The sequence below is a fragment of the Panthera pardus genome, unplaced genomic scaffold, assembly GCF_024362965.1.
Source record: "Panthera pardus isolate Hobbes unplaced genomic scaffold, ASM2436296v1 HiC_scaffold_2, whole genome shotgun sequence".
Classification (NCBI taxonomy): domain Eukaryota; kingdom Metazoa; phylum Chordata; class Mammalia; order Carnivora; family Felidae; genus Panthera; species Panthera pardus.
Genome location: NW_026526765.1, coordinates 134,313,682 through 134,326,927, shown reverse-complemented (window position 1 = coordinate 134,326,927; position 13,246 = coordinate 134,313,682). Strand labels below are relative to the sequence as shown.

The following is a 13,246-nucleotide window of genomic DNA, read 5'->3' as shown; positions in this document are numbered from 1 at the left end:
CTTTCTCTCCAGAGGTTTTGGCGTGATTGAGGCTTGCTCATGGGGCCAGGGCCTTGTAAGTCACCTTCCCAGAAACGGACTGCCGCTCCCTGAACTCTGGCTGTACCACGGAGGTGGGCTGTGTGAGCAAATGGGATGCACAGCAGGACTGGGCACGGGGTCACATTCAACCCCCTGAGGCTACCGTGGGCTATTTGGGCTGCGGCTCAGTCAGCCGGCAGTGACCCTTGTTGGACAATGTCCTACGGAAGGTTTCCCCGTGTTATAAGGAGAATTCAAATGACTACCCCATCGGGCTGGGAGCAAGCCAGAGGAGACAGATCACTCATTCATTCCATTCTGTGCCTTAACCGGTTTCTGTGCTGAGTGCTGGTTCCATCAGGGACGCGGTGAGCTGAGGGGCTTCCCCCGGGTCACAGCACCGCCCCCCCGCCCCCCTGCTCCCCACCTCTCAACGGGGGCTAATTATAAGTGCCACCCTGGATGTCTTCCTAACGCTGAGCGTGGACTGAGCTCTCATCCAGCTTTTGACTGTGCATGGAGCTCAAGTGGTTTATGATGTGGACAGTGACGTTTCTGGGGCACCTCTCCCCAGGATCTCGGCGGAGATGGCTGGCACCCTGGACTCCGGGGTCCCTGGTACGGGTTTCCGCACGGCAGCTTCCAGAAGGCCCAGCTCCCCTGAGTTGCACCAGATCTGCGCACAGACTGCAGAGGCAGGCCGGCTGAGTCTGAGATGGTGGGGAGGCTGTGTGTCCCCCTTCGCTGCGCCTGCGAGGCCCTTTCAGGAAGGCTCCTCTGAGCAGCCGGGCTGGGACTGACACCGTGTTTGTTTACCTAAGACATTTTCACAGCATATTCTCCTGAAGCCTGACAGCTTGTTTACAATGGGTTTCTGCCGGAGGGCACTTTCCACGTGCTGTCAGCTCCTGACTTACGGCTCCTGCCAGGGCTGCTGGGTGCAGCATTTATCAGGGAGGGAGTTAGTCTAGATTCAGTAAGTACTGTCGCGGGGCGTCGCGATTTCCGCACCAGTCAAAAGGGGAGAAAGCCTTTCCTTCCCTCCAACCACTTTGCATCTTGTAGATGGCTGGGCATGCAGAGGAAGAAAGCCCCATGCCTGTTCTGGGCGCTCTGATAAATGTTCCGCGCCTAATCGTCACAGCAGCGGGACCCAGGGGCTGTCGCCTGCTCCTCCACTTTTTTGCGTAAGGGGAAGGCTGGTCAGAGAGGTTAAGTACTCTGTTCAGAGTTACACAGATATTAGGATGTAAATCTTGGGTCCCACCACAGGGCCTTTGGATTCTAAATGCATATATGCTCTTACCATGCAGCACTGCCTCTTGGAAGCATTTCTGGAATAGAATATGTTCTCATTCTCCTGAAAGAGCCCATGCTAGGTACCTTTCCCACCCAATCCCCTCTTTCATCTAAGATGGGTCGCATCCGCATTCCCCTAGGAAAACTTTTCCTTTCCTTTCCTTTCTTCCTCCTCCACCCTTCTTTTCCTCTTTCGTATTGGGAGTGGGAGAGCTGGTGGGGCCGGGTTTGGAAGGCAGAGCAAAGGAGCAAGTGTGAGCAAGCGCTAGAAGCTTCCACATGCTGACACACTGTGCTACGGGATATGAGAGTGGTACACTCTAGACAGGAAAAACATATTAACAGTGGAACGTGTTCAGATTGGAAATGAGCAGGCACAGGAGAGTAATGCCAGGAAGCAGGGGGCCTGGTTTCTGAAACTGTTGTAGAGGCTAGTGACGCTCTTCGCTGCGGGTCCCAGAGGGAAACATAAAGCGTGAGATCAATGCCGTGCCAACTGGTGCCCAAGCCATCAACTCACTTCATGAGTTCAGTGAACGGAAAGAACAGAGATGTTTAAGAATTCTTCCTCATGTACAGCAGGCACACTTATTGGGAACCGGTTTTCTTTGGTGGCGGCTTCTCAGCTAGATAAATGAGTGTTTTTATGGGCAGCAGAGTCAATATCCCGACACAGAGAATAATCATCAGGCAAAGTGCAGCCCCACGTCCAACAAAGACTTGAGGCTGCGTCAGGAAGTAAGAAGAAAATAACCAGCAGGAGGATTCATGATGTGCGCAGGCAGTGACAGCAACGGTGGCCGAATGCATCATTCATAATACACTACAATCCCAGCAAAAGTGAGGAACATAAACCAGAGAAAGGAAACGCCATGCCTCATAACGGATGGAGTCCTAGAACGCTGGAGGGGAGAAATGTCTGGGGTGTGTGTGTTTGACTGATGGGCTCTCAGAAGCTGGGGCTTTTTCTTTACTTGATCTGCTCTTCCCAGCAGCACACCTATGCATGTGCGCACACACACACACACACACACACACACACACGCGCGCGCGCGCGCACACACGTGGTAATAAATCGCCATCAGACTCTCTCACCAGCACCTGCAGGTCTGTCTCCCACGGGGCAGATAGGACATGTGACGGACAAGAGGGAAGTCTGTGCCAGCCTTGGGGCAGCCAGCTCCAGCTGCTCTGACCTCCCCCCCGCCCCCCCGCCCCGGACGGTGGACCATACTTACTAGTGTCCAAAAGAGGTAAATAGTGAAGAGTGCGACAGTGAGTGCAATCAGTCCGACGGCCTCCAGCCGACTGCTAAAGTGCAGGTGGTCCACAGCGCCCCGCAGGCAGAGCCAGCCCGAGATGGTGGCCAGTGGAGTTATGAACAAGAAGCACACCATGTCTCCAAACAGAGTCCGCTTCTCATGCTGGGGGCCTGGGTTTCTGAGCCACTGCCGGGGAAAAGGGAGGAGAGAGAAGAGAAAAGCAAGGTCACGGTTAAATGCCAGGATGGCATGGAGATACACTACCCTCAAGCTGTCTTCTTCTTCAGGAAACTGGGAACGGGCACGTCTGACCCATGCTGAGATCACAAGGCGGCATTAAGGGCTCATTCCCAGGCCCCGCCTCACCGGATTATAGTGACTATGGTGATAATTCAACGTGACAAAAGTGATGATGATAAAAACAATAATTTGAACAGTGTCCTTGCTGTTGATGGCCTGCTGTTTCTGAAACGATGGTTATCATTTTAAATAGCGACCCCATGGGAAGGTACAGAGGATGTTATTTCTGGAAGGTAATAGCTGAGATAGAAAAAGTGCTGTCATGTGGCCAAAGCCTTCCAGGATCTTGGCTCTGGGAGACGTCTACAGGAAAGGGTTAACTCAGCAGGCCGGGGTTGGCTCAAATTGTGCATGTTCCCCTGAAAGACCCGTTTCCAAGATTGGCTCTTCAGAAATGAGCTCTGAGTCCTGGCAATATTTTGCCTTTTACGAGTGTCTTTGTTTGCCTGAGGCCTTGGGCCATATGGTAAGAGTATAATGAAATAGTTTATGCCAACAGCGTGATTTATGCTGAACACCTATGTTCGCTGTGGGGGCTGGAATATGAGCAGCTGAGGTCAGTCATGCAGGCGCTGAATGCCTATGTGACCGACCCCAATAAACACCCTGGACACCAAGGCTTGGGTTGATAACGCTTGGTATGTGTTGTCACAAATTGTTGCTGGAAAAATTAAGCAGATTTGTGTGACATTACTGGGAGGGGACACCTGGGAAGTCACACCTGGTTTCTTCTGAACTTCACCCCGTCCATGCACCCTTTCCTTCTGCTGATTTTAGTTGGTGTCCTTTTGCTGTAATAAATTGTAACCATGAGTAAAAGAGCTTTTCTGATTCCTGTGAGTCCTTCTACTCAATCATGGAGCCTGACGGTGGTTTTGGGGATCCCCCACAGAGTGAGACTCATGTGACTCATGTGACTCCATGAACTGAGTGATGCCCCTCCTTGTTAGGACCCTGGACCTCCTCCTTAGGGTGCTCCCTGACGTTTTAATTGGGTTGCCCTCTTGACTGAGTCAACCCCAAAAAAGGGTGGGCAAAACTTTGTGGTTGTTGAAAGACCAGAGAGGAGAATTCCTACAGGAGGGGAACAGAGTTGCTGTCCCAGTTGGGGAATTGCTGAATGCCTGCTGAAATGTTCTCCATAATCCATTCTGGGAAAAGTCATGCTTACGTATGGGTGTCGGTGCACGACAGTAATGAGGTCAGGTGGCTTTTCTTCAGATTGGCATTGAAACATGTCTCCAAATACCCCTGCCTCACTACCCCATGTAGTAGTGGCTGTGCCCAAAGGGTCCAGAGGAGGGGGGGTTGAGCACAGTTAGGGGTGGGAGTGGCAAGAGACGCAGGCTGAGTCTGTTTTCCATCTTGTTTCCTAAACGTACGGGGGCTTAGCGGTGCCGTGGGCTGGCCCCCAAATGGAAGCACTGTGGGCTGCTGAGCACACATTCCAAATGGCCAGGGCTGCAGTTCCCACAGAAACATTGGTGGGAGTGAAAGCATCATGACAGGGGATATGAGAGTAGATGGTGCACAGTGGGGAGTAAAGGGAAGGCCATGGTCAAGGACAGGAGGAAGAGACAGAGGAAGCAAGGTGAGGATAGAGCAATGGAAGGGCCAGCAAAAGCTTCAGGGAGTGACCAGAGGAGATTGGTGGCGGGGAGAGATGGTAAAAGGCAAGGAAGAGCTTTTCTGAAAGGTACCCTTTCCTTGAGTGTTTGCCTGGGGCCAATATTAAATGACCCACAGTGCCCAACATACCAGTTTCCAGGGACAACCCACCTTACCATTGTGCTGAGATGCTGAAAGAAGTCAACCTCAGCTCAGTAATGAGGAGGCAACTTGTCTGTGAATATAAATACAGCATTATAAAAAATTTCACATAAATCCCTAAGTGATCAAGTGTGAATGATGCTGACCCTGCTGCCTGTTGTCATGTTACCTTACACATCTCAGCAGCTTCAGAAAAATTCAAAGAGCTCTTATTAATTAACATTTTCTTGCCTAAACACTGGGAATATCGATCGCTGTGAGGTGGAAAGGAGAAATCAGGTACGATTATCCTAATTTTATGGAGGCTCAGTGAGGTTAAATGATCGCTCCAGGTGATTCAGAGGTCAAACTGAGGAGAGGACTCACATCTCTCCCCTCTTGCTCAGGTGTCCTATCAGTAAAATACTCGAAAAATATTAAAATTGCAAGACATGCAGAAATCCAGATCGTTAAACAATTTTGCTCGAATCGCAGCAACCTGATTCCCCTTGCAGATTTTCCCTGGAAGCAGATCTGGAAGCCTGGCCTCCCTTGTTGGAACATAGGAAATTCTCAGTAAATATGCAACAGATGTTCACAGACAAGCCGACCTCACTGGCAAAGACTTTCCTCAATTTCTGCTGCTTGGGAATTCGGAATGCATTTTACGAAAATTAATTTAGAATTTTACTTATCTATGTGGCCCTTAACATGACCCAGTGAAATGACTCAGGTGTGGAAGGAGGTAATTACAAATCACTAGTTATCTCTGTCTGGTGTAAGATAAATTACAAAGGCAAGATTATTATTACTAATGCTGGTTCCCGGTTTCTCAGTTTCTGGTTGTGCTCTGATCTTCTATATTCTTTTTTTTAGATGTTTATTTATTTGGAGAGAGAGAGAGAGAGAGAGAGAGAGATAAGAACGAGTGTTGGCAGGGGAGGGGTAGAGGGAGAAGGAGAAAGAATCCCAAGCAGGCTCCATGCTCACCATGGAGTCCAACATGGGGCTCGATTCCACGACTGTGAGATCATGACCTGAGCCAAAAATCAAGAGTCAGCTGCTTAATTGACAAAATCACCCAGGCGCTGGTGATTTTCTATATTCTTGAAAAATTTTCAGGCCTTTTTATATATATATTATCACCCAAAATCTGGACTCTGCACATTATTAGCTATAAATATATATGTGTGTTTATAAATGTATATATATATGTATATAATATATATGTGTATGTATTGTATGTATACATATAATATATACATATATATGTATGCTTATAAATGTATATATATAAATATATATTTATAGTTAATGTGCAGAATCCAGACCATGAGTCATATAAATTTGCTCAACTTACTCTTTATGTTGTTTGCTGCTGGGTCATATTTAAGTATGAAGTTGTTTTTCTTTTTTCTTTTCTTTTTTAAAGTAAGCTCTGTGCCCAGCTTGAGGCTCGAACTCATGACCCTGAGATCAAGAGCTGAATGCTGTACCAACTTAGCCAGCCAAGTGCCCAGGTATGAAGTTACACCCTAGGTAGCATTATGTCAAAATCGGTGACTTCTTCAGAATTCCAGGTGTCATTTATGTTTTACACAAATGTTAAGTCCCATGAACAGGGCCACTGGTAGTATCTGTTGCTGAGAAAAACCCTGCCCTCTGTCACAGTAAGAATGTCTGTCAAAGCATCCAAGTTGGTCGATAACAGGATATTGATACAAGCAGAGATTATAACCGAGAAAATCTGATTACACCTCAAATTTCCAGCAAGAGGGGGGATGTCTAAATAAATTAGGAAAACAAAATAAATTATGGAATTTACTTAGAACAGAATACCACCGAGTAATTTCAAATGATAATGCGCGTTTTATATTTCCTGACATGATGTACTGCTGAGCAGGAAGAGTTCTACTGGACAGAATGTGTAGTAAGATCCTGTATATATGATGAGATAGTTACATACACACAGACATTTACACCTACAAAGATGTAGTGGATTTACACAGACAAAGACCAGAATGATACCCAGCAAGATAGTGGCTATTCTTGAATAGCCTTTAATTTTGAATGGCCTTTAATTTTTTTCACTTTGTATGTATTTTATAGAATGAACATGGATTCGCCATGTAGCTACACATGTATGTATTAGTTGTGTACGAAACATTGGGAAAGAGAGAGGGGGACCCTGAGTGAGGAAGAGGGAGGGAGCTGTCCAGCTAGTGCTTAGCAAACTATAGCAGTAAAAAAATAAAAAGAAAAATAAATCAATAGTACTGACAGATGTTTGGGGCAAGCTCGGCGCTAGAAATCTGAGTTTATTATGCACTATCTCACTGAGTCCTTGCAATAACTCTCTGAAGCACGTGCTAACATCATCCCCATTTTACAGAGGCCGACACTGGGGAACAAAGAATAACTGACCTAAGGGTAGACAGCAAGTAGGTGGCAGAGGTAGGATTCAAACCAGCCTCACTTTGCTGTTCCTTGATTTCCATGCTTACATTTTCTTTCTGCACCATATGGCACTTGTGTGTATGTGTGTGTGCACACGCCGTCACTAGATTTTTTGCAAGCTTTCAGCGAGGTGGGATATGGTAAATCCTGCCATTTTACTGTTTCATCAGGTAGGTGAAGGACTGGCTGGCCAGGTGACTTTATAAAATATTCTCAGGCTACTATTCCGTTCTTTGTTAATTCTCTTACCAGATCACAATGCAGTCCAATCTGTGGGCATTGAATCACAGCTTCACTTTGGCATAATTCATAACAGACAAAGGGCTGATCTCAATTATTGTTCACTGTGGTTTTTTGCTCCTCTGTGTCTCCTGCCTCTCTAATCAGTTATACATATTATACACAGAATATTAAACCTATTCTGTAGCAGTATCTTCATTTCCCAAACATTTAATAAAAGAGCAGGCTTCGGCAGAATGGCAGGTTTGTTTGTGTGTCTGTGTTGCCACCCGATCTGACCTGAGGTGGACCCTTTAGAACACTGGCATCTCGCACGTTCAGCGTTTACAATGCTAAATCAATGACAGGAGCTTATGTTGACTCACACCTTGTGAAATGCAGAGCACTCTTTTATATGCCACATGAAGTAATTGCTTTACTCTCCGATTATCTTTGAAGGCGGTGCCACTACACCACCGTTTTACCGATGGGGAAACTGAGGCACAGAGAAGATTGGTGTTGGCTCTGGTCCATGCACTCTAGCTCTAAAGACTGTGCTCCAAAACAATCTGTTCTGTCGTCATTCTTTTTTTATTTTTTAGTTTTTTTTTAATGTTTATTTCTGAGAGAGAGAAAGAAAGAGAGAGACAGCGTGAGCATGAGCGGGGGCAGAGCAGAGAGAGGGAGACACAGAATCCGAAGCAGGCTCCAGGCTCAGAGCTGTCAGCACAGAGCCCAATGTGGGGCTGAAACTCACGAACTGCAAGATCTTGACCTGAGCCGAAGTCGGACGCTTAACCGACCAAGCCACCCAGGCGCCCCTCTGTCATCATTCTTGAAGAGGCTTTAGTTTAACATTAGTCTTCTGCTTATACTTGGGGGTTAGCTGTGGCCGATGTTTGAGAATACTAATTTATTTGGCATCTCTCACCTGGCCGGCTCACCTCCTTGGCCGCCAGGGGATCTGTCGGCAACCTGGGCACCCTTCCGGCCTTCTGTTCTCTGGTTCCATCAGAAACGTAAAGCAGGGAGACTGCGCCATTAAAAGCCCTGGCACTGAGCTGCCTATTTTTCTGTGGCGATCTCATTCCCATCGCTAACTCGTTCCTGAACCCGGAGATGGATCTGCTCTTGGAAATACGTACAAAAACCAACCACTCAACCAACCATCTAAACAAAACAGAACCCCCCCCCCCCCCCGCCCCGCCCCATGGTAATCAGCACTGTAGGGCCATAGACAGCAGAGGGAATGAAAGTATCATTCCACCGGTGACACAGCATCACTCACTGGCCATAAGTGTACATCCAAGGTGAGCCGGGCACCAGTGATTCCTTTCAAGGTGGAGTAACTGTGGGTTCGTATATAATTACAGTGTCAATTTGTTAAATCCCTTCCTGGGGAGTAGGGGCAAAGGGGGTGCAGTGCTACAGGACATTAGATTCTGCCTCCCAGCCTCCGAGTTAATCGGCTTAAATCCTCAAGGTAGATAGGACAGCCTGCAGGTCAGTTTGTACTAGAACCAGATTACACTCTGGTGGCTAATAGCTCTGATCGATTACAGCCTTCCCCATGAATCTCCTTAATGAGAAACCATCACGAGAATGGGAGAAACTGATAGAAGGGATAACAACTGATAGGACCACCACAAATTTATGGAGAGGAAAAAGAAAAAGAAGGCATGGTCTCACAATGTTGTCTCATGTGGGTTTATCCGCTTGAGTGTCTCTTGTTAATATGACACTTGGCAGAGTTATTAACCAAGGGCTTACCTTCCTTGGGATGGGTCTTATTTTTGAAGCCCAACTCATTTTACACTAAGCTGTCTTGCTTGCCTGGGGAGCGGCGAAGTGGAAGGGGCAGTGCTGTGATTAGACGGTAGGTGATGGGTCCTTTCCATGATTTAGAAATGACCGTGAAACATGAAAACCATGCATTTCAGTTAATGGAGGCACAAAAGAGAACAAAAACAAGCAAACATACTCCTACCGGTGTTCTCAATCCCTGAACTCCAGTCTGTCAGTCAATTTCCAGGACAGCTGAAGTCTCACAGAAAGAAATTCCGATGCCGGGGCGCTGAGGAGATGCTTGTTTGGGACATCCATCAGTGGATGCGGACATTGCTCACAGCAATGCGCCTCCAATGAAATTTTCACAGAGGATTTGCTCATGATCCTAAAATGTCCTTCTCCAGCCTTGGCCTCTGTCCAAAGCTCCAGATGCGCATATTCAACCGCCCGCTCAACATCTCCACTTAGATGACTAACAGGCGACTTAAACTCAATCCGTCCGAAACAGAACTCTTGATTTAGTACTTAACTTCACAACCTCTCTTTTCTCCACGTCTCCTCCATCTCAGTGAATGACATCACCACCCACCCAGTCGCTCAGCCATCCATTTCCTTTCTGTCTTGTGCCTAGCCCTCCAGGAAGTCCTATCAGCACCACCTTCAATAAGTCTGGAGTCTGTGCACTTCTTCCCACGTCCACTGCCTCTATCCCCGGGCCACGATCATCTCTTACTTGGGAGGCAATAGCCTCCCGGCTTCCATTCTGGCTTCCCTACAGTCCAGCTCCAAAACCAGGGAGAGAGACCTTGTACATACATCAGTCAGAGGATTTTGAACCTTTGCTTAAGGCTCTCCAGTGGTCAGAACTGTGTCTGTACTCTTGACCTAGGACTACAAGAAGACCTGACCTCACACCTGCCTACCTCTCTAAGTCTCCTACCACCTCTCCCCCTTCATTTCCAACCTTTACCTGTGGCTGTTCCCGTATGGGAGGCAGGCTTTGTCCACATTCTTGCACGGTTGGCTCCTTCCGATCACTTAGGTCTCAGCTCAGAGGGTAACTTAGCATTGCAAACACTCCTGAACCTATAAACAGTGCCTTGCTCTATTTTCTACAGAGCACATGGCACTCTCCGAAAAGGTGCTCTCTTTATTTGTTCCCTTGTTTACATTTTGTTCCCTACTTCAGTGAGAACTCTGTGATGACAGGGACTTCATTTTTGTTCATTATTGCATGCCTCAATCCAAGAACAGTGCTGGAATGCAGTCGATGCTTAATGAAAGTGAATGAGCAAACATCTGGATGCCAGGACCCCTGACCAGAAATGATCTTACAATATGAGTTAGACCAATGAAATTGGTTGGTAAGGAGACACTTTTGTTGGTGAGTAGACATCAAGTCCTGAGGTCCACTGCATTCAGCCTTCTGGACGGGAGATGGTATTCCTGAACATTTTGCTCTTTGTAGGTTTCCAAGAGAAATATCTACATGTTGTTTTGTTGCTATGTGTAAAACCTGTATTTTCTGTTCAAACTTTTTTTCCCCCTGAGATGTAAATAATTGTGGAATGCCATCTATTTCTCCATAGGTCATGAGATAGCATGACAAATACACTAAATTATTTAAGGTCCTTTCTAGTGTTTTAGTCACAATTACTATCTTTTTTTTTATACCCCTCTCCCTTTTTTTTTTTTTTTTTTTTTTACTACCTTGAACTACATGAGAACGAGACAATATCAGATGCCCATTTAAAAATTATACAACCCCGGTTCAACCAAAAATATGTACTGAGTGACTATTATGTGCCAGATACTTTCACTGAATTTAATAACGCCAGCTGGTGTTGTTATTCCCATTTTGAATTACGATATTAAGCCTCATTGATGTTGAGGTACTTGTTCAAGGTTACAGGGCAGAGGAGCCAGGGTTTGAGATCTCCAGCCTAATGTTCTTTCAACTTTCTTTCAGCTTGCTTTTGCACTACATACAATCTTACCCAAATTTTTTTTTATTAAAAAAATGCTTAAGGTGGCTCAGTCAGTTAAGCATCTGACTCTTGATTTCAGCTCAGGTCATGATCTCACGGTTGGTGAGATTGAGCCCCATGTTGCTGACAGCGCAGAACCTGCTTGGGATTCTCTCTCTCTCTCTCTCTCTCTCTCTCTCCCTCTCTCTCTGCCCCTCCCTGCTGCACACACTCTCTCTCTCTCAAAATAAATGAACATTAAAAAATGTTTAGTTGAAGTGTAATAATGGACGTATAATGCTATACAGTGTCAGTTTCACATATAACTGCATGAAATCTTGATCCTAATTTTTTTGCCCCTACAGGCTGGGGAAGTAGCCGGAGGAGACAGGAGACTGCTTCTAGTTTCCCCTGTTGGCTCCCCCAAAGGCTGTGTGACCCTCATCCAGTTTTTTCGCCTCTCTGGGGGCAGTAAAATAACAGGAGTCCCTCTCACAGGGGTGAGGAAGGTTCAGCTTCGAAGGGAGTGGTGCAAGACCGTCTCTCTTTGGCTCAAGTTCCCACTTCTGTTCAAAACATCAGGTTCAACTAGAGACTGTGTGTTTCGTCTTCTGAGCTCGGGCTGTGCGTTCGCTGCTTCCTAAACGTCTCTCCATCTGTGCAAGCAACACCTCACACTTGACAGGGTCCACAATGGAGCACTGGGTTCACCTCCATCACCCAGCTCCCGCCCACATTGTCCCAGACCTGGGCGTGGCAAGACCAATACTGGGGGCTCTGGTGTACACCCTCGACCCCATCCTTCCTCGACGCCCCACCCCCCACACGCAACCAATCGGCAGGTCCCGTTGGTTCTTCTGGAATACATCTTGAACTCGTTCGCGTCTCTCTCTCTCTCCAGTGTCACTAGTCTTCCAAGCCACTACTCTCCTCTGAGCCACATAATTGCCTCCTCACCCTCCTGTTCCTGTTATCCGAGAATCCAGTGTCTGCACAGCAGCAAGCTCACATCACTTCTCTTGCTTAGAATTCCCTGGCGGCTCCCCAGGGCATGTAGTGTAAGGTTTCTGAACGGCCCACAAGCCCTGTGTGTTTGTACCCTGGGCTCCGCAGACCCCCAAGCAGTCCAAGGACAGGATTCATGGGATCTGTGATTGGGGGGATTTTCACAGCCTCTAATTGAAATCTGGCATCTCACTGAGTTATGCAGAAGATCTTATGGGTTGGAGCAGCACTTGTGGCTTTGTGATCAATAAAAAAATCACAGCTATTTCCCATCCCATTAAACTATTGCAGACATCTTGACATATTGCTCCTTCATGGTTGGTTATTAGATCTGCCACAGAATGTGTTAAAGAAGCACTTCGATTTTATATCCCAGCTTTTGTCTTTTTAATACTTTGATCGCTGTGTTATAATGTAATGGGTTTTCCCTGTATTCCTACGTTTTTTTATTTTATGTAATTAAAAACATGATCTGAGAGAAGGGATCCACAGACTTCAATAGACTGCCAGTGGGTCCTCTATGGAAAAGTTTAGGCACCTGGAATCTGGTTCCTTTGATCTCTCAAGCAATGCTCCTTCTTTTTCCATGTTTCTTCCTGATTCAGAAAAGCATGAGGACCTCTGCAGGGGTTCTCTTCTGTCTAGTACTCTCCTTCCCATGGCCAGCTCCTTCTTGGCCACACCTCTACTCAAAGATCACTCTTCAGAGAGGACTTCACGAATCACCATGCACTCTCTCACCATGTTACTCTTTACAACAACTTGTTTCTTTCTTTATAACTTTTATCACCATCAGAAATAACCTTTTAATTCATTTGTTTATCCCATGTCTTTCTCCCCAGCAGGTAAGCTCTCTTAGTACATAATAACATTCTTCTGGCGTGTTCACAGTTATAAAATTCCCACTTCCTGAAATACTTAGTTTGTGCTTGATAAATATTAGCTGAAGAAGAATATAAATCCTCCTGACTCAGAGGATCACTTTGAGTGGAAACAGGATGAGTTTAACTGAAATCCATCCCTATGTACATAAAGACCATTCACCCTGACTCTACTGGTCAAACACCGTAAAGTAATTTTTTGCCACAGACACACGGTTAGAGCAGTTGCTCTGGCATTCACAGGTGTGATTTGGCTGAAGCATAAGTCACATTCAAGGGCACCCTGGAGATTTGTGAC

At 46.5% G+C, this 13,246-nt stretch overlaps 1 protein-coding gene and 1 long non-coding RNA gene across 4 annotated transcripts in view; one reads left to right on the top strand and one right to left on the bottom strand.

Annotated features, from left to right (window-relative positions):
- The window catches only part of MARCHF3 (membrane associated ring-CH-type finger 3), a 148,417-nt gene that overhangs the window by 4,627 nt on the left and 130,544 nt on the right, over positions 1-13,246 (bottom strand). For both annotated transcript variants that reach the window (XM_019422128.2, XM_019422127.2), the window contains one exon: positions 2,559-2,768. In XM_019422128.2, the coding sequence (XP_019277673.1) occupies positions 2,559-2,768 (210 nt within the window). The remainder of the gene's footprint in view (positions 1-2,558; positions 2,769-13,246) is intronic.
- Positions 1-13,246, top strand: part of LOC109250937 (uncharacterized) — a 78,215-nt gene that overhangs the window by 29,599 nt on the left and 35,370 nt on the right. For both annotated transcript variants that reach the window (XR_008423905.1, XR_002073268.2), the window contains exon 2: positions 6,064-6,151. This is a non-coding gene — a long non-coding RNA (uncharacterized LOC109250937). The remainder of the gene's footprint in view (positions 1-6,063; positions 6,152-13,246) is intronic.